Source organism: Rissa tridactyla, chromosome 1, assembly GCF_028500815.1.
Source record: "Rissa tridactyla isolate bRisTri1 chromosome 1, bRisTri1.patW.cur.20221130, whole genome shotgun sequence".
Taxonomy (NCBI): Eukaryota; Metazoa; Chordata; class Aves; order Charadriiformes; family Laridae; genus Rissa; species Rissa tridactyla.
The window spans coordinates 72438306-72461175 of record NC_071466.1 but is presented as its reverse complement, the minus strand read 5'-3'; the positions used below and the strand labels follow the sequence as shown (position 1 = coordinate 72461175).

Sequence of the window (22870 nt, the reverse complement as noted above, 5' to 3'; positions counted from 1 at the left end):
ACAACATATTTTTTAGTGTATTTCTGGTTTGAATCTAGGGTTGGGGTTTTTTTTCCTTCTGTCCCACACATTAATTACTATTTTTGCAAACAAATGACTCAATAACTCAAGGTAAAAATGTCTTTCTTTATCCAGTGGGCATAAGTTTGCTATATATAATCTCTGAAAACTCAAGGAAGGTAATTAGAGGCACATGGCTGGCTATTGATCCAGGAATGCTAAGTTCAGCTCTGTCTCAGTGGGGCTAAGGTTTGATTAATCCGGTATTTTTATCTTTTGTTCATTTGCAGTTGATGCAATGGAAAGTGAGGCTTTAGTTATAAAATGTCCCCGATGGAGTTCATCTGTGAAAGTGACCTGGTATCACATGGATACTAACAAAATAATTCCTCCAGAAGAAACGGGATCACGAATATTTTCCTTAAATAGATTTCTTTGGTTTCTGCCAACTTCTAGGGAGGATTCTGGAAACTACACTTGTGTTATACATTTGTAAGTGCAACATTGAAAAGTGAAAAGCATAAGACTGCTTATGCCCCCCATGCCCCCGCCATGTTTTATAATACAATCTAATTATTATCTGTGGAAATGATGCCTTTTTTTCATGGTATACACAAATTCATTTAACTTTTCATTCTGAAATTGCGCTTCTTATGACAGGTCATCAAAAATCAATCTGTGACTGAACAACAATAGCCATCCATATGTTTATAAAAACGAAAACTCACATTTGTTACAAGTATTTAGTATATTCCATATAAAAATACTATCATTGATGTACCTTTTTTCCCACTTTTAAAGTTCAAATAATCGCACAAAGTTGTTCAACGTGAGTGTGCAGGTGCATCCATACAAGCAAGGACTATGTTTCCCAAGTCAGATTCGTTACCCAAATGACACTGGAAGAGGAAGAATTGTTTGTCCTACAATTGACAATTATAAGAATGCTACTATCATCCAGTGGTATAAGGTAAAGAGAACCCTGACAGTGCCACTTGTATATCAGATTACCTTGAGAAGATATTTGCAGCCAAATAAGGTTAGTTTTCTTTTCCAGGACTGCAAACCTCTTCAGGGAGAGAGATACCTCAAGGAAGAAAAATACGTTTTTATTAAAAACCCAGGAAAGGAGGATGATGGTTATTATACTTGTCAATTTATCTACACTCATAAAGGGAATGTGTTTAATGTATCAGCAACAAGGATTTTCATAAGTGAGGGTAAGGACTGATGTCTACTCAAAGCAAAAGAAGATGCTTTTGCACATTACAGAGAACAAGAGTTTCTGTTGGTTTGTTTTATCTTCTTAATGAAACTTTAGATCAGCTTTTTTAGGTGAATTTTGTGGATGGGGATCCAAATGGAGCAAGGGCAGGTGGGTAAATTCAGACATGGTCACTTTCAGCTTTTTTGTTAAAGTCTCTGATGACTCTGGTTACATACTGTGGTTGGTAGAGCTGTCTGGTAGTACTTATTTCTGAAATTAAGGGTTTCCTTAGTGGGATGCCACAAAGCTTGACTTTCTGTTTGTTCAAGGGGAGAGGAATTTGTTATGGTCAATGGATCACTGATGCATTGATGGCCTGCAACGGAATGCCTTCTGGTCCCTCTTGATTATCTAGCATTAATTTGATAGTAGGTCTTAAAAAACTTTTAGATTTGTCTTGAATGAGGCAAAATGCCAGAATATATATATAGACAGAAAATGAGTGGAGGTCAGTGATTACTGTGTCTTTGTTATTGTGAACTCAGCCACAATGGCTGAGACGTGTGGACTTTGGGGTGCCTCTAGGATACAGTCTCCTCAGGGAGGCTTTGTATTTGGGTGGTGGTCAGGGAAAGAGCACGCAGCAGCGAGCAGTTCAGATTGTATCAACTTCCAAGACTTCAAAATGTGTCTTCAGTTCTGCAGTTAGATCAGTAGAAAAAAAGTCAGAAGGGCTGTTGTGGGTTTGGGGACAGGGAGGGCTTGGGTTTGTTTTTTTTTTCTTGTTTGTTTTTGTTTTTTGTCCCAAAATAGATAACGTTAATTTGCAGACTGACATCAGATCTTTTTGCTGTGGGAAGGGACCCAGCTTTGTGGCCAGAATGCAGATTTGGGGTGTAGGAGCCTTGATTCCAGCTTTTGCTGCTGTGCCCAGGTCTCCGTAGTGGAGTTTGTTCTGATTATTCTGAGCTGGACAGAAGACAAATTTGAGCCGAGACCTAGTAAGCCAGTAGCATATGAGGTGTGGTGCCGTTCCTCCCCATCTTCCTTGTAATACCCTGTTGGTCTACATGATACTTCTCTGCCTAATAATTTTTGCTTGAACATACTTTCACCATAACTTCCCTAACTGGGTCAGGAATATTGGCATGTCTGTGCTACAATGAAAATTGCTGGGGTTTATTTGGCACAAAGATATGCAAATTTGCAAAAGCCTGTGTTATATCCAGGCAAATTACTTCAATTCAAAGTTAGTCTGACTTTCTTTTGAAATCATGGCAGAAAGAAGTGATTGCAACATAACAAGTGAAATCTGAGCCCAATTTTTACTAAATTCAAAGTACTTAATGACAAATTGTTTGAGGTTTTATCAGACCTTAAAATTAGTATCCTGATGAGTGGAGCTGTTATGTTTTGATAATATTGGCTTATGATGTACATTCCTGTTGCCTTGCAAATCCACACTGACCCTGCCTCTGAATGCTGAAGGCTAAGAACTTACCATAGTCAGCTAGCTAGGAAGTTACTGACTTTCTCCTGACTTCTTTTTTACCGGATCCAGCTAATGAAAATGAGAAAGAGTTAGGACGGGTAAAGAGATTTGTTTTTCTGGTGGCCTGGGAAGCAGGGTGTTAAATGAGTTCCTGCAGATTTTTTAGGGGTTTCGTAGAGTTGCCTTGAGATCAAAAAGCTTAATGAGGGAAAAGGTAGCAAGCAATGTTTTGAGAGTGGGAAATATAAGACAGTATAAAGAGCAAGAAAAGAAGAAAAATGCACCAAGGGAAAAAAGTCTGAAAGGTTTTAAACACCTAATTCAAGTCAAGTGACTGGAGGTAGTTTGGACCTGTCCATAACAATTATTAGTGGGGACGGAAAATAAATATGTCAAAGGAAAAGCAGTATTCCTTCTAAAAGGTAACGATAAGGGATGCTCAATGTCATGGCCGAGTGGTGTAATGGGAAGCAGTTGTGTGCAGCAGTGGTGCGCAGAGAGCAGAAAGAGGGGCCTGGGAACCAGATGTGCTCGGCTGTCAGGATGCAGAGATGGGGGCGACAGAGGGGAACACAGGCAGGCAGCTGGGGGCTAGAGGGTCCCCAGTTCAGATACCGCATGAAAATACATGTTCACTATTTCATTTAATGGACATGAGTAATTTCTCCAACATCTGAAGGAATTTCTTTATCTCTTTTTAGAAATAGAATAAGCAACTGAGAAAAAACACAAACCTATAACTGCGTTTGCTTTTTTTTTTTTCCACTTGAGAAGCCAAAAATTTTCCTTGCTCTTTATGTACAAAATGAAAATTAAATAAATGGGGAGAAAATACTGAAACTATTAACATGCACAGAATCCCCAGGAATATTTGGTCATAGGAATAAGATCAGATGGTCTCAACAGACATGTGAAACACTGTTATAGTGTTAGTTTGCAATTCTGCTTTGGGATCTTAAAATATTAACTGTACAGATTGTAATAATTATCTTACAAAATGCTTTTTCAAAACTTTCTAATATGTGCTTTCTTTCCCTTCTTAATTTCTAAAGCAAAACACTCACCTCTACCTCCTCAAATTTTATTTCCAAAAGATAAAGATGTAATAGAAGTGGAGCTTGGTAAGTACAGACTATAAACTGTTTTTAAACTAACGTTTTGCGATGACCCAGTGAACACAGCGATCTTCACGAAGATTTTGTGATGTAATTTTTCATTATATTTTTGCACCGTAATGTTTACCAGATTTAATTTACCCCAGGCACAGTGATGTGAAGTTAGATATAACTGATGGGTTATTTAGGTATTAAGCAGCAATTTAAGGGGATTTAAAAATTCTACCCTTACTGGGATAGACGAGGATTACTCACATGGTCAATGATTACATTTCAACTGAAGGGGTGACAGCTTCCATCCACTTCAAAGAGGGCTGTAGATAAATCCCTTTAAACCCATAAGAGAGAAGGGTGGACTGTTCTTGCAACTAGAGTTACTCCTTGTTCCTTGTGATTCCAGTCTGGAGACAGTGGCTGTGGCTCTCTTGATGAATGAAGGAAAGCAAGGGACTGGTTGCTGGCCCTAAGGCCGTGGAGGACTGCCTGGCTCATGTCCACATTGGCTAGCATTGACCGGACCTCTCTGGATGGAAGATACCAAGAGGGCTGAAAGACAGGACCAAGGAATGAACTTAGAAATAGCAGTTGAAGAGCCCGTGATGCAGAGCTTGCTCCCTGGCTCCCTTTCATTTAGGACCATAGGTGTTCTCAGTGGTTCAGGTTCACCCTGCGTAACTTGCAGCATCAGAGCAGGTTCCTTGTGGCAGGAGTGAGAGCCATCTAGGGCTTTTGCATGGTCAATGGAGAGAGGTGGACCTCTCCAGAAAGTAACTGAGCCCATCAGAAACATAAATAGGTAGCCCAGGATACTTGTTTCCCAGGGCAGGTGGGGTGAATCTGAGCCGCTGGGAGAAGGGATCACAATTACTTCTCCACTGTTTCTGTCCTACAGCAACACTGCTGTGGTAGCAGGCACTGCAGGGCCTGGGGACACTGTCTGAGATGCCAAATACTTTGGGAGTTGCCATGTTGATTTGCATTCCCATTCTTTTTTTTATCTTTCACCCAGTTGCTTTGTCACTCAAAATAGCCAATCTGTGCTCCAGGAACACCTTTCTCTAATAAGATGGTTAGTCTCTAGTGCTCTGTGGACTCTGTTCACCCCTCTGGGACAATGAATAATCTGGCACTGCTTACAAGGAGCAAATGTACTTTACATTTAAAATCCCTTTTCTTTACTGGATCTATTGTTCCCTATTTGCAAAACTGAAGGTATTTCTCCTTAATATTAATGCAGGATGTAAGTCCTATGATTTGTTAATCTTATCTAAGCCCTGCTTACATGCCGATTTACATGGAAATAATTTAAAGTGTTTTAATTATACCTTCTTCCACTGCAACAGCGACTCTTACTTTGGAATAAATATTTCCTAATGACAAATACTTAATAAGTAATTTCCTGTTTTAGTTTTGTTTGGACTGGTTCACTTTACTTTTGTCCAGCTTGAATAAAATCCAAGATAAGACTCTGTACTCGAAGACTTGCGCAAAATAATATATACTAAATTACTTTTTGTTATTTGCATGTTTGTGTGTAAGCCAGCATTTACTTTCCATGTTCCTTGATGGTTGATTACGTGGGTTAAGCATCACAAGTAACATCTCCGTTGCCTTCATCATAGCAAATATAAATACTTCCGTTTAGGAATTATTCTTGGTGTCGTATTAGATCATTTGTTACAATCTCCTTTTACTGTTTCTTTTCAAGTCTTTTCTGTGGATCATTTTCTCAGCAGAGAAATATGTCAAAATTGTTAAGACAAAACTCACAGGTGGTATGAAGATTTGTAGAAAAAGGTGTTATGAGGAAAATTAAATTATACTTGCTTTTTATGAAGGAATGTTTACCTTTGTGTTTTGATTAGGTGTTGCTTGGTCTCTGAAATGTCAGGCCCGCCTGGGGATTAAGAAACCGCCAATGGCTGCTGTCACATGGGATGTGGATAACATCCGGGTGAAATACTTAGATTTTTCAAGATTTCATGAAAAAACTAGTTTGTAAGTACATATAACACAGAATAATCTTTCTTCTATGCAAACCGTGCCTAGCTATTAAAGCCAACGGTACCAGCTCTTTCTCTCTCTATTAGTTTTGAAGGGCGTGAGCAAGAATATTACAGAGAGACAACTTTGCATATTACTGAAATAAAAAAGGAGGATCTGCAAGCAAATTTCACTTGCGTAGCATTGAACGAAATGCAAACCACAAAGGCCACGGTGACATTACGACTCAAAGCACAAAGTGAGGGTAGGATTTTTTCTTTTTGTTTTCTTACACTTTGCGCTCAGTTTGAAACATGTTGGTGATTTTATTTTTTGTTTCTGTTAGTAAGAATGTTTCTGCTAGTAAGAGGGAACACCAGCCTGCTTCCTCCCTACATATTCAAGCCAGTGGCAAAATTTTTGTGGCTTCATTAGGTCATGGAAGTCCTGGGGGGACCGAGGGGAGAGGATTAAGTATGCAGAGCAGGACAGTGTATCAGTCCTGTAATAACAATATCCTATTTCCAGGATATTTCTGCTCGGTGACAAATTCCCCTTGCCTTGAAGGCATGTGGTGCGCTTGGATTTGAAGCACACTGGTGTAGTGCGGTCTGCTCTACAAGATACTCAGGCTGTAGAGGAGCCTCTGCAGACGAGAGCCGGGCAAGGAACTGACCTCTCCTTTGGTCATCAGCACTACAATGCATTGTGAGGAGCAGAGTTTCATCTTCTTTTGAGAATCAAACTGTTGTTTCTACTGCAGAACCATGGCAGAATATAGGCAAACTTTAAAAGCTAGAATTTCAGCTGCCAGTTTACCAGTTGGTTTGCCTTCCCTCCCATACCACACCCACTGTAGTGCCTTGTTTTTTGACGGAACGTTAAGTGGCTTGACTAACTTCTGTGATGTCTGGCGTTACCTTCTCTGCCTCTGAGCGCCACTGTGTTCACTGTGTGCCACACAAAGGTGTGAATAACACTTCGGAGGCTTTCCCTTGGTTTTGTTTTTAAGTTTATGATTCTAATAACTTCTGCCAGAGAAGGAAAATCAAGGTCAGTAAATGGTGGGGACTGGGACTTTAGCTCCTGTGGGAACTTTTTTTTTTAATAGGGATAGCCAGATCCCTGAGAAAGCACTGTCACCGGCACCACTGAGTTTGACTCTTATGGCAGAAAATATTGTTGTGTCTGTGAAGGCACAAAAAGAAGCTGCGGTCAATGGCTTCCTTTCTTATCCCTTCAGATATGCTGAACCACCAAAGACCTTGAGAAGAAATCCCAAGGTCTTTAAGAGTGATTAGTTTTCTATGTGAGAATGCTGGAAAGAGCAAAATTAAGTGTATTGTGATCACAGGGTGTACACAGCTCTGTGTCCTGCAGTATTCCTTAGTGTTGATAACTTCCTACAGGATTATGGCTTCAAAGCACAGACCTATTTGCTCGCCATAGTCTAGACTAGAAGGGATGTAGGTGAACTGTTACAGAGGATGGGTCATCATCCAGTAGGACAGCATCAGTTCCCCCGAGAGGAAGGTGACAGGAGATGTTTTGGTTGGATATTACTAAATGTGTGGAAGCGTAGCATCACCCAGGAAGCTGGAAACACATCAGCTCTGCACCGAATTATCTGAGTGTGGGAGTGCACTTGCATTGAGAGGGAAGGAAACTGAGTAACAGTTCCTATTCACTCTAGTTCAGGCAATACAAGTCCTTTATGGGCCCCATATTACAAACTACATGAAGAAAAGGGTATATTTTATATTTTGTGTTCATCAAGTGATTCATTAAATCTGATTTCTGTTGTAGACAGTAAATGCTAATGAAAGCTCTCAACTGTGACCTTCCTTTGCTGCTGCCTGTTTTGTGTGGATGTCTCTCGCCTCCTGCTTGTTGCTGCTATTGTCACGTTGCCTGCTTCTGCTAGTAAGCACTGCTGGTGTAAGCAAAGCTACATTCAGAAATGGTTGTGCTCTGCTTTAGTTTTCTCCACTCACTCCTCACACAGCTGAGCAATATTTGTGCTAAAACAATGACAGCTTGTCTCTAAGTATAATAACAATGCTGTAGGGTTTGCTTTTGCCTCACATCTTGTAAATTTTTAATAAAAAATCTATCTTTTTTGTGTGTTTTGTTTCTTTGTTTATTTTTAATGGAAAAAAATGTCAGTTTTCTTTTTTTTTTCTTTTTAAATATGTTGTTTTTCCGTAGTGTTTCCCATAGCACAAATTGTGTCTGCTAGCTACTGTCCTGTTAATGTGCTTTTTATGCAAGTTCCTGTTCTTTTCAGGGCGTTCAGTATGGGTTACCTTATCATTATTTGTAGCACAGATCTGTGATAGGAAGTAAGAAAGAGATGAATAGATGTTGTGCCACTTACTACTAAAATTAGTCAGTTTTGGGGGCATGTAATGAACTAGATAGATAGTGTTTAGCAGCACAAATGACAGATTAAAGGAGGAAGAAAAGATGCTGTAAGCAAATGCATTAGAGCTCTTCTTCCATGTTAGTACCTGTTGAGTCTTACAGCAATTGTCTCTGTCTTCAAAAACCTGCTGAATGAATGGTTTGCCTCACCTTATGGAAATTTTCCACGGGAACCAGGAATTAAATCTATTTTTCTGAGTCATAATCGTGTACTTTAAGCCCCATTTCACTGTTAGCAATATCATTATAATTAACCCGAGCAATTTGCTTTGATAACAATTGTAATCCACGTAAGAATAAAAACTTGCCAGAAAGGAGCGATGAGAAAGGAGGAGTTTCTTTCACAGTGAAGAGTGGTGAGAGCTGTTTGGTTTTGTCTCCATGGCATACAAAAATACTCCCTTAATACTGCCAGGAACGGGTGTCATTGCAAAACTGCTTGACGTTTCACGGGGAAAAAAGGTATATTTTCCAGTTTAAGACACATGCTGTGCACACATATATGTATTCACATATGTGAGTGTGAAGAAAAGTGCTGCATTGTGAAAAAAGCATCTGTCTCTAATGTCTGTCCCAAGTGTCTTTTCACTTGTCTTTTTAAATAGGAAATAAATGCTGCAAAGAGAAGCTTATCAGCTGTTTAGAAATGATCTACATGACCTAAGTACCTCAGTTATCAGGAGTAATGCAATGCAGTCAGCTGCTTTTGGTGTGTTTTGGTGGTATCTAGACTACGCATACTATATCTGTTAGGCACAGAAATCAGGCAAATTATTTGCTTTAACAGAAGAACTTTAATGAGTATTTGTCTATGAATTTTGACAGTCTCTGCAGCTATGTTCTTGCCTTCATTAGGAGGTGCTAATGTCCCTGTGTCTTTCAGCTGCTGCTGCTGCTAAATTTGGAGGTTTCTTCTCCTGCTGAGGAAGATCTTCACTTTTTCCTCATCCATCACCCCGCCTAGACTTTGATCACCCCCAGTCAATATGGAACCCATCCTTCCACACTATTTCCCATCCTTTCTCTCCCCTCTTTGCCTGAAGCTGTTTGGTATCTTCTGACTCCTTCAGTGACACTTGTTCACTGAACACATTCTACATGTCTCATAATACCTCTTTACAGAAAATACAGGCTGCCCCATTTCCTCCAGCTTTTTCAGTCCTACATCTCCCTTTTCAACTCCAGAGATGGTGATCATCCCATGTTTTACGTTCCCTCTCTGCCACAAGACATGTCCTCTCATGTGCTCCGAGATCATCTGTATAGCTTGTTGTGTGGTGTTGGCCTCTAGTCACTGTAAGGCTAAGAAACTTGTGATATCTAATTCCCTTTTCTTCCACCTTTCCTGGCAAAGATGCAGCTAGTCTTGGTAGATGTAGCTGTTCTGGACACCTGGCAAGAGACAGTGACTCTGTCTGCCAGACTGCTCCCAGTTGCCCTCCACAGCTGCTTGGTACCTCTCACGCTGGAAGATGTCACCTCTCAAGAACAAGAAAACTAATTGGCTACACGGTTCATGCCAGTTCAGTTCATTGATAACTACAGTGGATCAATGCTCACAAAAATAGCTCTGCTGGGGGAGGGGGGGTGGAAGCTGTTAGCTCCTGAGGTGGAGGCAGTGACAAATAATTGGAGAAACACTGAAAGTTTTAACTCCTCCTACCAGCAGAGCTGGGTCAGGGCAGGAACGTCCCTTCAGCATCCCCTTTAGCCTGTCTGCTAGGGAATACATGGTCTGTCTGAATGCCTTCCACATCCTTCCCTTTTTATTAATATATAAGCTGCCACTGGCTTTTAGCTTCTCACTTGATTCAGGGATGATTAAATAACTGGAAGTGGCTTTTCATGTGTCTGACCCACAAGCATCATCTTCTTTCTCCCTGAGCGTTCCTCAGTTCTCATTCACAAGGAAGTGTAAAAGGCCCAGAGGACCACAAATTTTTCTGGCATGAACTCTCTTCTCTGGGGAATGTTAGAAATTCCAGTCATTTGGAGCAGAGATAAAGTTCAGCCCAGAACATCAGCTCTGTTCTTCTTCAAAGATATTTAACACCAAATCTAACCTTTTGGCTCATCTTTGGCAGACAGATGTGGACAGGAATTCCAGACTCAGTTCTCTGCCTTTACTGTCTGGTAGTGCATCCACCTTAGAAGCCAGAGGAGTTACAAAAGCCTGCTGTTCTTCTGAAATTTGTCAGGAAATTCTTCAGATGTTGCTTTCTGACTTGTTTTGTCTGGCCTCTCCAGTATTGTTTCCTGTAAGCTGATAGTTCTGTATTCCCATTACGCTTGGATATAAATAAATAGGATTAGAAGACAGTCTGCTCATGAACTTTCTGCTGCTAAATGGTGTAACAAAGTCAAATGGAACAACGGGATCTGTTCAACCTCTGTTCAGGGCCTCCAAAAATGGCTTTTGGCCCTTGCCCGCATTATGGTGGAGATAGCTGATTTATTCCAGAGAAACGAGAGGCTGAGTCAGCCTTACTGGGAACTGAACCTGCTTTTCCAGGAAGACCCCTGTGTGGTTCTTGTCTGATGCTTTACAAGCTGTATAAGCACAGGAAATTCATCGCTTCTTTTCCAGCCTTGGTCTAATCAGTGCAAAACCAAATGTAAACAGCATTTTTTTAAGTTCGTAATTTCAGAATTTGTTGTTCGAACCTGTTTCTTCTCTAGATGTTTTACAGATACTTACTCAATGTGTTACAACAGTATTTGTAATGTTGTGGTGAGCACCCTCTCAGCAAATGAAACAATAAGAAATAATGACAATCTCTGATCCTTGGGTCGTCCTCACCAGGTAGTGGAAGAGGTTTTCTGCTTTTGTCTCTGCGTGTTTGTGTATAGACCAGGAAAATGGATCAAATTATAAAATTTGAAGGGGTCCACAAGGACAAAGTCCCTTCATGGGCATCACATGACACTGTTAAAACTACAAAATGGCCAAACTTCATTATAAAAGAAACCAGTTCTTTCCTTGCCCGCTTCAATCTTATTGGAAGGTAGTTTCCCCAGATGTCCTAGTTCTGGTGAGGTGGGCTTCATCGTGTGCCTGATGTTTCTTTCTCCCTTTAAATGGCAAAGAAAGAAACAGGATGAGTGTGAAAATCATGTCCGATTTACCTCTCATCCTACTAGAGGAAAGGGAAAATGTACTTGTAAACTCTTTATTTATATAGCTTTTCAGTGGAATTTCTCAGGCACTACTATTTTTAGATTGCCTCCATAAGTACTACTCAATACACTGCCTCATTCAAATCTCCTGGAGAAGCCAGGGAACCTTTAAATTCCAATATGAGACTCTTCACTGCCAAGTATTTTACTTTATTACGGTCCTTTAGTGCCAAGTCCGAAAAAAAGCTCTGAAATTGCTCCTTGGTGTCAGTGAGTGCCTTCACCTGGCAGCTTGACGGCTGCATAGAATCTGCAGCGTTTTCCAATCTGTCTTGCTGCCTCTTCTGTAGAGGAAATGGAGACTGCCTCTTCAGCCTGCTGTAAGACGCACCTCCTCAAGTGCTGGTGAACGGCCTGCTGCTGCAGCCGCATGTGTCTTGTGTGTGTTTTGCAGGCAGGGGGAGGAAAAGCCCTGATCGTCTGAATCACTGCTCTGAACGCACGAGACTTGGCTGGGTGAAGTTGCTACCAGTACATACTGTCACCCTCCATGGGTTGAATTGCTGTGAAGGGTCTTTACAGTGAGGATGCCAGAGCTCGCCTCCATGTTAATACTGATAGAATGCTTGTATTTAAATTTAAATACGGCCAACATTCAAAGGAGTATTTCTTTCCTCTGCTAAGATAATTCTGAGTTTGCAGCATACCTCAGATCTCATTGGAACACTGAAGAGATACATGCTTCCAGTCATATTCCAAGCTAGGGCATTGCATCTGGCAATTATTATGTTTTCTATACCATAGTAAAATAAAAATACAGGTGGGTCCGTTTATGCAGATGTGATGCACAGTCTGGATGTTTTCATGTGCATTTCTTTGGGGGTAATAGTTCATCACCCAGTACGATGCCTCTGGGGGTATATTTTTCAGTCTAAATCATTTCAGTGGTCTGAATCACAGAAAAGTCCACAAAGCAGCTATATTATTACAACTATAGGATGAGGAGTTGTCATGCTGGGCAGCAATAATTAGGTAAAGAAGACGGACTGTGAATGGAAAGCTCTTAATGGATTTAGTTGTCAGAAAAAAAAATGTACATGGAACTGCTCTGAGTGTGCAAGTTAAAACAAAGTGGAGTAGATTTAGGTCTCTCTCATTTGCTTGGGAGGAGGTTTCTACTATGAGACAATTGCCATTAATCTGCCCTCCAAGGGAATAATGAATCCTCTTTGTGTAATTCCTATATAAAGCCTTTGATGTTTTAATTTCAAACTTCATAGAATCACAGAATCATAGAATAATTTGGGTAGGAAGGGACCCTTAACGACCATCTAGTCCAACCCCCCAGCGATTAGCAGGGACATCTTCAGCTAGACCAGGTTGCTCACAGCTCCATCCAACCTGACCTTGAATACTTCAGGCGATGGGGCATCTACCACCTCTCTGGGCAACCTGTGACAGTGTTTCACCACCCTCATTGTAAAAAATTTCTTCCTTATACATAATCTAAATCTAACCTTGATAAATCTTCATCTCTGAGGTGGAGGCAGTCAGATTCAAGAGTTCTTCCACAAGGGAAGCTGGAACTAAAGTGGATCGCTCCTTTCTTTCCCAGTTTTCCTTACTTACTTCATTGTTGTTGTCCTTATTTACTTCATTGTATATTACTTACTTCATGTTCCTTGACCCTCTTCAAAGGAAAAGGCAGGGGAGGACATCATCTGTTTCCAGCATAGTTTATTTTACTTTTGTGACCAGGACATGTTCTGTTTTCCTGCTTGTTTTGTGTACTTTGCTCTTATCTTGCAGATTTCATTATTTGCACACGTTTCTCTGCGCCCTGTTTGTGCAACTAGGCCAGAAGCCTCCACTTGTCCTTCTGTGGACACTTACGGTTGTCATGCGTAGGCTTGGATGCCTTGCAAAATGCTTGAAAATGATTGGTGGTTGTGTTATTAACAGTTTTACAATGTTACAAAATATTTAAACATCATCCTCAGCTGTGGTGTTTAGCGTAGGTAAGTCTGGATTCATCGTAAGTAAATATTAATTATATAGTGCTTAGTATGCCTGTAGTTCAGGGGTCTCTGTTGGTTCCACAGAGCTGGGGAAGGAAAAAACTTTGTCGTCTCTGTTGAGCTCCTTAAAGCAGCAATAGAAGTAAGAATATGAGAGGCTGAGGCTTGAGACCATGGGTTAACTTCTCTACAGCTAACAATATATTCCTCTTCTTTGCAGTGGATCTTCCTAACGTACTCTTGATCGTAGGATCTCTAGTTCTGCTATTTGCAATGGCAGGCTCCATTATACTTTATCAGTCCTTCCGAGTTGATATCGTCCTATTGTATCGGGAGATATTTCAGCCCTACTCGGTCAAGGATGGTAAGTAATAATAGAGCAAGAAAGTCTAAAAAAAGGAAAAAGGCAAATCATATGGAAATGAATTTGTTTGGTAGTTGTTTACTAACTCATATGACACCTGAGCCTGATCCTTCACTTTCTCATGTGTTCTGAAGTTGTCTAGATAAGGGGGGAAAAACATATCTCTGGTAGGGCTCTACATTCCTTTGTTTCCTGGTGTCATGATTTGGGTTCTGTAGCGATGTATGACACAAAAGAGGGACTCAGTCCTGGTTTCATATTTTTTTAACAAAAATATTTGCCGTGAAACATTGAACGACACTGAAAATCCAATTTACATTGCTATTAACTGTACTTGTTATGTGCTCTCTGAAACAAAGGAACCAGCCTTCTGGCTGATATGTTCACAGGCATGTGTTAGAGCAATACAGTTCTTACCAGCCAAAAAGAAAGGTACCAATATTGTGGAAGACATTTATGGAGGGAATACATCCTAACCAACTTTAGGGGTGGACTTCAGCTCATCTAAATTCAGTCTCATGCTATGAAGGTGAACACATGCAAGTTCCCATCATAGACATGAAACCTGGAGGCCTGGGGCTGGGTTCAGTTGTCAAGCTATAAGCAGCTGGTGCCACTTGAGCTCCCTTAGGAGAGACCTGAATCCCTCTGCAGTGGCAGCTGAAGGGCAGGCAGTGCCTAATGACATTATGTGGTATATGTTTTTAGGTGACCAAATCCAGCTCCTCATCAATAAAATCAACTCAGCTAAGCAGGCGCTGGCACCTTTTGTCAGTGGTCTAAACATGGTCATCTAGAGTCATTTGGCATGGCCAAAAGAATGAATACACAACACAAATCTGTCAGATGTTTCGGACTTCTAGAGAAGGGGATGGAGATCAGGCAAGGTACCTGAAGTACCAGGAAGTCTCAAATGGCACTAGAAGTGTATGTTTAGGCAACTCAACTGGGTCCCTGGAATTTGCATGAGAGTAATCTGAATCACTCTAGAATTCACTAACTGCAATGGCTACTTTTGCACTGATTGTAGCAGGAGTTTAGACACCTAGCTTTCATGTAGACACCTCAGTTTACATTTTTTGAATCTGAAGCTGACTCCTATCACAGATGTCTGCACAGTAGATACCTACAGCTGATCTAGTTACTTATGTTCTCTTTAAAGAGGTAAGAATTATGCTTGCTAGGGAAGCTTCCATTTAAGTATATTTTATGATAAAATAAATCAGACTCTAGAAATGGCTATTTCTTTTTTATTGCAAGCATGGTCTGGACCAGGACCCAAGAACCTCAGATAGCAACAAAAGAAGAAGGGATATGATCATCTCCACTGCAAAGAAAGAAATGAAACATTTGGGATTAGAAAACAAATGCTATAACGGAAAACATATTTGAGTGAAATGAAGAAGAGAGAAAAATAAATATTTGACTTTGTACTTGGTACTGACTGTAAGACTACTTCCTGAGTAAAGGAGCTTTTCACTCAGAAGTATGATATGCTGTGGGAATGATGAGTAATTTCTTCAAGGTGCAAGAATTTAAGTGCAATGTCTTGTCCTAAATGACAAAGGCTGATGACAGCCTGTTATATCACTGAAATAACAAATTATGAGCTGCGGCTCTATTTGCTGCTAATATCCATCAATCAATCAGTTGAATTCTTACTCTATATACTTTGGGATACCGCCTTCACAATGCAAAGTCAGGTTCTTCAAAGTTACAAACACACAGGACATAACAACTGAGCATGGAAAACACCAAATGTGCACAGTCTCTAATTTCCAAACGTGCATCCAATGACATATATTATTCACCTTAGCAGGAACTTTGACTTAGATGTCTTTCAAAGACTGATATTTTTATTTCTCTTCTAGCTTTTGCAGCAGACAGCACTAATTCATGTTAACACTTTTCTCTTGTTTTGCCTTACAGATGGGAAGATATACGATGCATATGTTATCTACCCCAGAAGCCACACCAATGAAGCTAATTTTGTGGAGTATTTTGTTTACGAAATCATGCCAGATATTCTAGAAAATAAATGTGGATATAAACTGTGTATTTATGGAAGAGACATATATCCTGGAGAAGGTAAGTTTCAGATTGGATAATGCACTGAATGACTTGTCAAGGTGGAGCAAATTGTGGTTCTAGTTTCTTTTAGGGGTATAGGAGGTTCCTTTACGTTCTTGAGCTGGCTGCTCACTCCTCAGCCGCTGTGTGTCTGCTCTTTCAGGCAGGGTGAGACTATGGCACCCTGTACTTGCTGGTTCTACAAAAATCAAGCTACAGGACAGGGGCACAGGCTGTTTATTATCTTCTTGGGTCATTCAGGAAATGTGACCCCAAGCATGACTCTTAAATCTACACCTGCCCTTTGGGTAGTGTAACTCTGCATAGCCATTATCTGGGCAAAACCTCAACCAAACTGTGTGTGAGTAGGTCTACAAGACACGGAAGAAGAAAAAACCACAAACTAAGCTGAAGAATTTACCTTGCTGTTATCACTCGGGGTTTTTCAACCTGTTATGAGGGTGTTAGCGTCACAGGAAGTTCAACTTCTATTCACTGACACGACCTACTTTCACTTCACACAATTCCCAATGTTAGTTTAGGAGACAGTTGGTATTCTTTATTCCTGCTTCCTTGTCTTCCAGAATGGAATAATGTTAATTAATCTGTGCTAATTTCCATATGAACACCTCTACACTACCTCTTATGATTGCTGTCATCTAGGTGCTCCCTGCCTCAGTTCAGAGCTGACTTGTCTGGTTATTCTGTGCTCTGGTTATTCTGTGGAGCAAATCTTCTCTCCCTGTCAGTAAGTAGGCATGAAGCCAAAGCTGACACATTTTTTGTTACGTATTCCTGACATCATCTGCATTGGGCCAGGTCTCATTCACCTGCCCAGAGCTGGGCTGAGATCTTTGATGTCCTTCTCCTTTGGAGAGTTGCAAAAGTGCTGCCTGGCCTTGAGAAAACCCACCGCAACAAGAATGTAAAAAAAGCTGCAAGACTTGCTGAGACAGACGGTTCCCAGCCAGATCCAGAACAAGGAACTAACAATAGCTCACAAAACTGTCAATGCCAAAGATTTATGCCATCTGTTCAGGCGATTAGAGACAGGGCAATATTTTGTTATGGGACACTGCTCTCAAACTGTGGTTTTGGATAGCAATCCTGAAGAAAACTGAGCACAGCATACAACTGGGCTGAAGACTGTGGGATTAACAAAGGCTCTAAGAATTTGGCTGAAAACAAAGATATTTTCACTGTACAAAGGCCTGCAACCCAGGGGTCACAGACAGAACACTCAGCAAGCCAGCCTTGGACAGTGAGTAACTTTTGTTTGACTTGTTCGGTCTGATTTAATTAAAACTCTAAAAATCTCCTGAGCATTGACTCCTGTCCTTCCTTTTGTCTTCTTGCCTACTTTCCCAGCCTTCTGCTTTTCTCTTCCTTGTCCACTTTCATGCCCCAAAATGCTTCCACTTGGGTGGAAAAGCTATTTAGAATCTGTCTGCCACAGGGAGCACTTAAAAGTTCTCTGCTTCCAGGCGGATGGGCTTTACCCATAGGGTCCCCACTCTTGTTTATCTTCCAATCTTGAGCCTTTCATGACCAGGTTTCCAAGTTCAAAACCTTACAATTAAAATATGCTAAGCAGAGTAAAACAGGAAATGCCACTTCAAGTTACTGTAATCCTTCCTGAACACATATCATAGCATTTGATGAATCATATTTTTCACGTAGAACTCCATGTATTTCCAGAAAAAAAAAATCAGTGAGGATATACAATGGAATTATTATTTCAAGACATGCTTATGACTCTTCATTCCAAAGCAAAGCTTTGCTATTTGAAACTTGTGTTCTTCCAGTAAAAAGTAAAGTTAAACAGAATGATTCAAGTGATAAACAGGATGGCATCTAACCAAACACTGATGGAGCTGCTGTATCTGTAATACACAAAACCATGAATGAATAACAGAGGAATGATCATACTGCACTGGAGCAATATTCTGTGTAGCCCAGTGTCCTATCTTCAGCAGTGGCCATGGGCAAAGGACTGGAAAAGAGTTTAAGAACAGGGCAAGCTTATATTATAATTCCATGAGTGCACTCTCCCAGCAGTATGTGGACTTCAGATGCTCAAATTTTTGTGTATAATAGCTGCTTACAGATTTTTGTTTCCCAGTATTTTCTGTCACTTTCTGAACCCACATAAACTTCTAACATTCACAAAACAGGATGCAATGAATCCCTGGATTAAAGTATTTGCAGCATGCAGCTCCATCTTTCCTCTTGCAACAAGTATGGTATCAGAAATCCAATGTGGAACTGAATACCTCCCCAGCTCCCTGGTTTTTCAGTCCTGAGCACAATGGTCAGCACCTCAAAATGGAGAAAGATGTTTTTTAAAAAGTGTTTTTATTGTGGGAACTAAACATATGACAGTAGCTGCTTACACCTTCCAAAGGATCTACTCTCCTAACATCAGGAAAATTTAATGAAAAAGAAGAAGAACATTAAAGGAGTTTGAATTGGTGACCATCACAGAAAGGCAAATTATTTTCATAGAATACTCTCAGAGCCAAGAAATAGGATGGAGAAGTCATTGTAAGGGTTCCTGAGCCAGGAGCTGAAAAAGCTGGACCTCTCTGAGATTGAGGAGACCATTGCAACGGGCTGGCAGCGCCCAGCAAAGGAAATGAGGATATGTATAGAATGGGCTGATGACATCTGCAAATCAGTGGCTTTGTTAAATAACTGTTACATTGAATTTCCTTAGCTAGGCTCCCACCTCCTTTATTTTGGCCCAGCATCACATGCTCCCACCAAAACAACTCCAGCTTTCATTCTACAGACTGCAGGAAACTCTTCTAAGTGGGATGAGCATTCCACTGGACAGGAATTCATCTGCAGTCTTCCTGCCATAGATGTCACATCAGGTCATTGAGAAAAGCAGCTCCTGGAGGCTTGATGTGGACCCTTCCAAGCTGGCACAGAAGTTTCTCCCACAGCATGCTGGCTCTTGAGTTTCCAAGGTTCAGCACCTTCAACATGACAGTCCCCATAGTGGTTGATCAGCTCTCCCTAACACGACAGTGGGAAAGAAAGAAAATCACCTTCAGTCATCCTGAAGTATAAACACCCTGCAAGTCTGGATCCACCCCTGCAGGGCAGATGCCAACCCTATGCACAGGTTAAGCGTATCAATTAGCATGCTATAGCTCAGGAGAATTAACACTCCCTCTGCCGGTAAGTAAGTCTCTTAGAAGTCACCCACCCAAAAGTCTCCAAATGACTAATTTTCATGGTTAAGTATTGCAGGATCTGTCTGTAAAGCACTAAACTTGATAGAACATGATTCCTTACATGCAGACTATTGATCAAGCACAAATTTGATGCAATCCAGATCTACTGAACTTGACCCTAGGTTGTTGGATTAGAACTTCCTAACAGTTCTTAAAAGCAGTGAAAATATTAATGTTTGAACCAAAGAAAACATCTGAAAGGAAAGCTTTGGGTGTTTTTTGTTTTGTTTTGTTTTCCTGTTTGTTTTTTTTTCCTTTGTTTTTTTTAGGTTTTTTTTTAAGCTCTTTTTCGAATGAATAAACTGTATGAGACTGAAGTGATACAGAAGTTATTTCTGGTTAAAAAGCAATGAAAATGAAGTGCCTAAACACAAAATAGTTTATAAAAGAAATTTTGGGGTCTCATCATTTTCTTGTACTTTCCTAGATACGGCCAGTGCAATTGAGAAGAGGATGCAGAAGAGCAGGCGGCTGATCATCCTCCTAACGCACCAGCTGACTAATTGTAAAGAACCTGCATATGATCAACACATCGCTTTATACAATGCCCTCATTCAAAATGATACAAAGGTGATCCTGCTGGAAATGGAGACAATTGGGACTTATGAGAAACTTCAGGAATCTCTTAGGTTTATTATTAAGCAGCAAGGTACCATCAAATGGAAAGAGCAGCACACTGTGCACCCACAGTCATCCAACTCTAAGTTCTGGAAGCAGGTGAGGTACCATATGCCACTGACACTCAAGTCTTCCTACTCAGCTAATGCTGGATGAGCAGTGAGTGGAAGAAAACCGTGGTACTCTATCAGGATGAACTACATGCCTGCAGCTCCTTTTTCTTTCAGTAGGTACATGGTTTTACAGTCTGGAAGTCTGGCTGTATTTTTGGACTTTTTTTCAGTCCTTCGATTGAATAACAAGAAGGTAAACTGATGGAGGATATCTGGGGAACTGAGGGAAGTTTTTATAGGTATAGGAGTTCTGTAAATAAATCATTCTAGGCTGTATGCAGAATTTTGCATGTCACAGGAAACAAAATTTACCTATACTCTTTCTATGTACACTCATACAAATAACTGAAAGTTTTAATTCCAAATAGCTGAATGTTCTGCAAGTTCGCTTTACTTTTCTAATGCAGTTGTTCAAAGATAAATGCCTTCTGTATTATTCAACTAGGAAGCATAGTGTGTATTATTCAACTAGAAAGTGTAATATTGTGCTGTTGTTCATTTTTAATAAATACACACCGATACATATTTATACGTATTTTAATATTATATATATATAAAAATTAATCTCACACAAAGTGAAAATTTAAATCTTTCAAGTACAACAGACCATGCTGTTGCTGTTGTTATTATCTCCAGATAGAAATAACATTTTAAAATGTAATTATTTTTTTTGTACACAGATAGCATTCCTTTAAACTAATGAAAAAAAAGTCTTGCTGCATTTTATAACAGCCGGCATCCACCTTTTTTCTTTCTGCTTTGACCTTTTGCCTATTTATACTTTCTTCTGACAGGCATACCTTGAGATGCAAAGGTCAGAGCCAAATCTCCTTCTAGTTCAAGGGTGTACGAACAAAATGTTTTCTACTACAGATATCTTTGCAAACTTTAATCTTTTTATCTTCTTAAAACCAGGAATTTTCTTACTGTTGGGAATGCTTGTTTTTGAGCTTCAAGCTTGCTATGGAGATGGACTTAAAAAGTGCAAATTAGATGCAGAACATCTCATGTTACCAAGTCCAGGCTTACAGAGCAGGCAAGTAACTTCCTTTTACTGTAAGTTTTTATTGAATGTGGATCTTCTGACTTATGGATGGCTATTGGGAGTGGGAAAAATATGTATGCAATAGATGTATAGATTTTTTTTTCAACATTAAATTAAAATTCTATGGCAAACTAAACTGCTTTTCATTGATGAGTTATATTTTCACGTGTTCATGTACTCACCGAACATCTAATAGAATACTATAGAACATCTAATGTTGCATTTTATTATTGCCTCATTAGATTGTGTACAGTGTTGGGTCCTCTTCCTAAAGATCTCTCTAGATAAACTTTACTGTTTCTATGGAAGCTCCACAAAATGTATTCATGGCAATGTAAGAGAGACTTGGTTTGTTCCTACAGTACTATTTCTTCAAACAGAAAGAATACTAATACTAGGGCATATGTAAAGGCAGGAAAGCCTGTTGCTTTTCACTATGAAGATTTTTCACAGCAGCTTCTGAGCAAGACTATTCACTTCCAAGATTATTACAAGATCAATTTTTAATAGAGTTTGAGTCTTTGGCACTTTACGATGAAGAAAGGATGATAACTGAGTATCTTGGAAACAAAAACTCTAGGATGAATTTTGAAGCTGGAAAGGGATAAGAGGAGAAGGTAAAATGAGGAAGTGCACGGGGTCAGCAATGAACCAAATTATTCTCAAAAATACTGATATCTTATTGACTTTTATTAGGCAGGCATGTAGTTATGATGATGAAAAATGGGTCTTGTGGTGACAATACTTTGGTATCAAGCCTCATGGTCAACCAAAAAAAAAGAGGAAAACAATATCGAGCAAAACCTGACAACTCTTACTGTGATTTACCACCAGTGAGCGGTTTGGCCTTGACAGAAAGAAAAGGGGTAAAGAACTTTTACGAAAGCAGGGGGTGAGTATGTGACTGTAATAGTGACAAAAAATGCCGCAGTTGTCACTTCTTTTTGTATTCCATGGTGGTTAGTAAACGAATCTGAGATATGCATTAAAATTAATGTCTTTCTCCAGATATTATCACATTTGTAGTGTTAAAGAGAAAGCACAAAAAGAACCGTGGAATACTTTTACAACATCAGCACCGCTGAAGCCACACATGGAGTCCTGTGCCCAATTCTGGCTTCCTCGGTAGGAGAGCAACATGGACGTACTGGAGACAGCCCAACAAAGAGCCATGAAGTTGGTGAAGGGACTGGAGCATCTCTCCAATGAAGAAAAGCTGAGAGAGCTGGGACTTTCCAGCCTGGAGTACACAAAGTACAGTAGGCAGGCTGCCTCAGTGGAGTAATAGGACAGTCTGCCCTGTGCAAAAAAATCTCTCACCACAGAAAACTTATAGAAGAACGATTTTGGATGCTTGACGCTTAAAATGCACAGAACAAAGGTAATTCTGTTGCTGAATTAGAACTTCCACATAGAGATTTAATGCCCTTTAGTGCTCTGCGCTTCGCACTTCTCAGCCTAGGTGACTCCGGAAAGCAGATTTGCTCTCTCTTGTTAATAGAGCGGAGCCATCGTGCCATCTAGTGGCTAAACAGGTACAGAGCGATTCAGACCAATTGGAAATCAGTTTAAGAATCGCATTCGAGTTAATCACGGTGAAATTTTCAGGGAATGCGTACTGCTGTAACCTCCTGAAACCCATACAGCATTACCTGTAAACAGCGGCTCAGAATCTGGCACTGAGAATACAGCACTGACTCTCTTATAACAGCATATTTTTGAAGGAAAAATAGTGTCTCCTTGCCGTGTAACTGCAGTCATACAGAGTTGTACGTCCCCGGTTGTAAAATCTTACCTCTGGATGCTTCGTACCTGAAAAGTATATGCTGCTTTGCTGGCAATAAAGAAATAACAAAGAGACAGGAATAAGCATTGACTTCACTGACACTGATGTCAGTGATGAAGCTCCTGGTGACTTTCAAGGTATGAAAACCAGCTCCTGCTAATATGAAGTAGGACAACTGCAGACAGCACTTAGAACGTACTGCCCTCCTCACTCCTCACATATGCATTTAATAGACAGCAGCCCTTTGTGTGAACATATTTAGTGGTTTGGCCTTGA

At 40.2% G+C, this 22870-nt stretch overlaps 2 protein-coding genes across 6 annotated transcripts in view; both read left to right on the top strand.

The window, feature by feature from the left end:
- The window catches only part of LOC128918250 (interleukin-1 receptor-like 1), a 28184-nt gene extending 7257 nt beyond the window's left edge, over positions 1–20927 (top strand). For both annotated transcript variants that reach the window (XM_054222227.1, XM_054222216.1), the window contains exons 4-12: positions 291–492; positions 802–970; positions 1058–1220; positions 3752–3820; positions 5680–5812; positions 5905–6062; positions 13577–13720; positions 15650–15808; positions 19460–20927. In XM_054222227.1, coding sequence (XP_054078202.1) covers positions 291–492; positions 802–970; positions 1058–1220; positions 3752–3820; positions 5680–5812; positions 5905–6062; positions 13577–13720; positions 15650–15808; positions 19460–19806 — 1544 coding nt within the window. In that variant the 3' untranslated portion in view covers positions 19807–20927. The remainder of the gene's footprint in view (positions 1–290; positions 493–801; positions 971–1057; positions 1221–3751; positions 3821–5679; positions 5813–5904; positions 6063–13576; positions 13721–15649; positions 15809–19459) is intronic.
- A 341-nt stretch (positions 20928–21268) lies between these two features.
- IL18RAP (interleukin 18 receptor accessory protein) overlaps positions 21269–22870 on the top strand; it is a 51803-nt gene continuing 50201 nt past the window's right edge. For 3 of the 4 annotated variants that reach the window (XM_054222170.1, XM_054222186.1, XM_054222194.1), the window contains exon 1: positions 21269–22189. The gene's annotated coding sequence lies outside the window, so the exon portion shown is untranslated. The remainder of the gene's footprint in view (positions 22190–22870) is intronic. The other variant, XM_054222141.1, reaches the window with a different exon arrangement.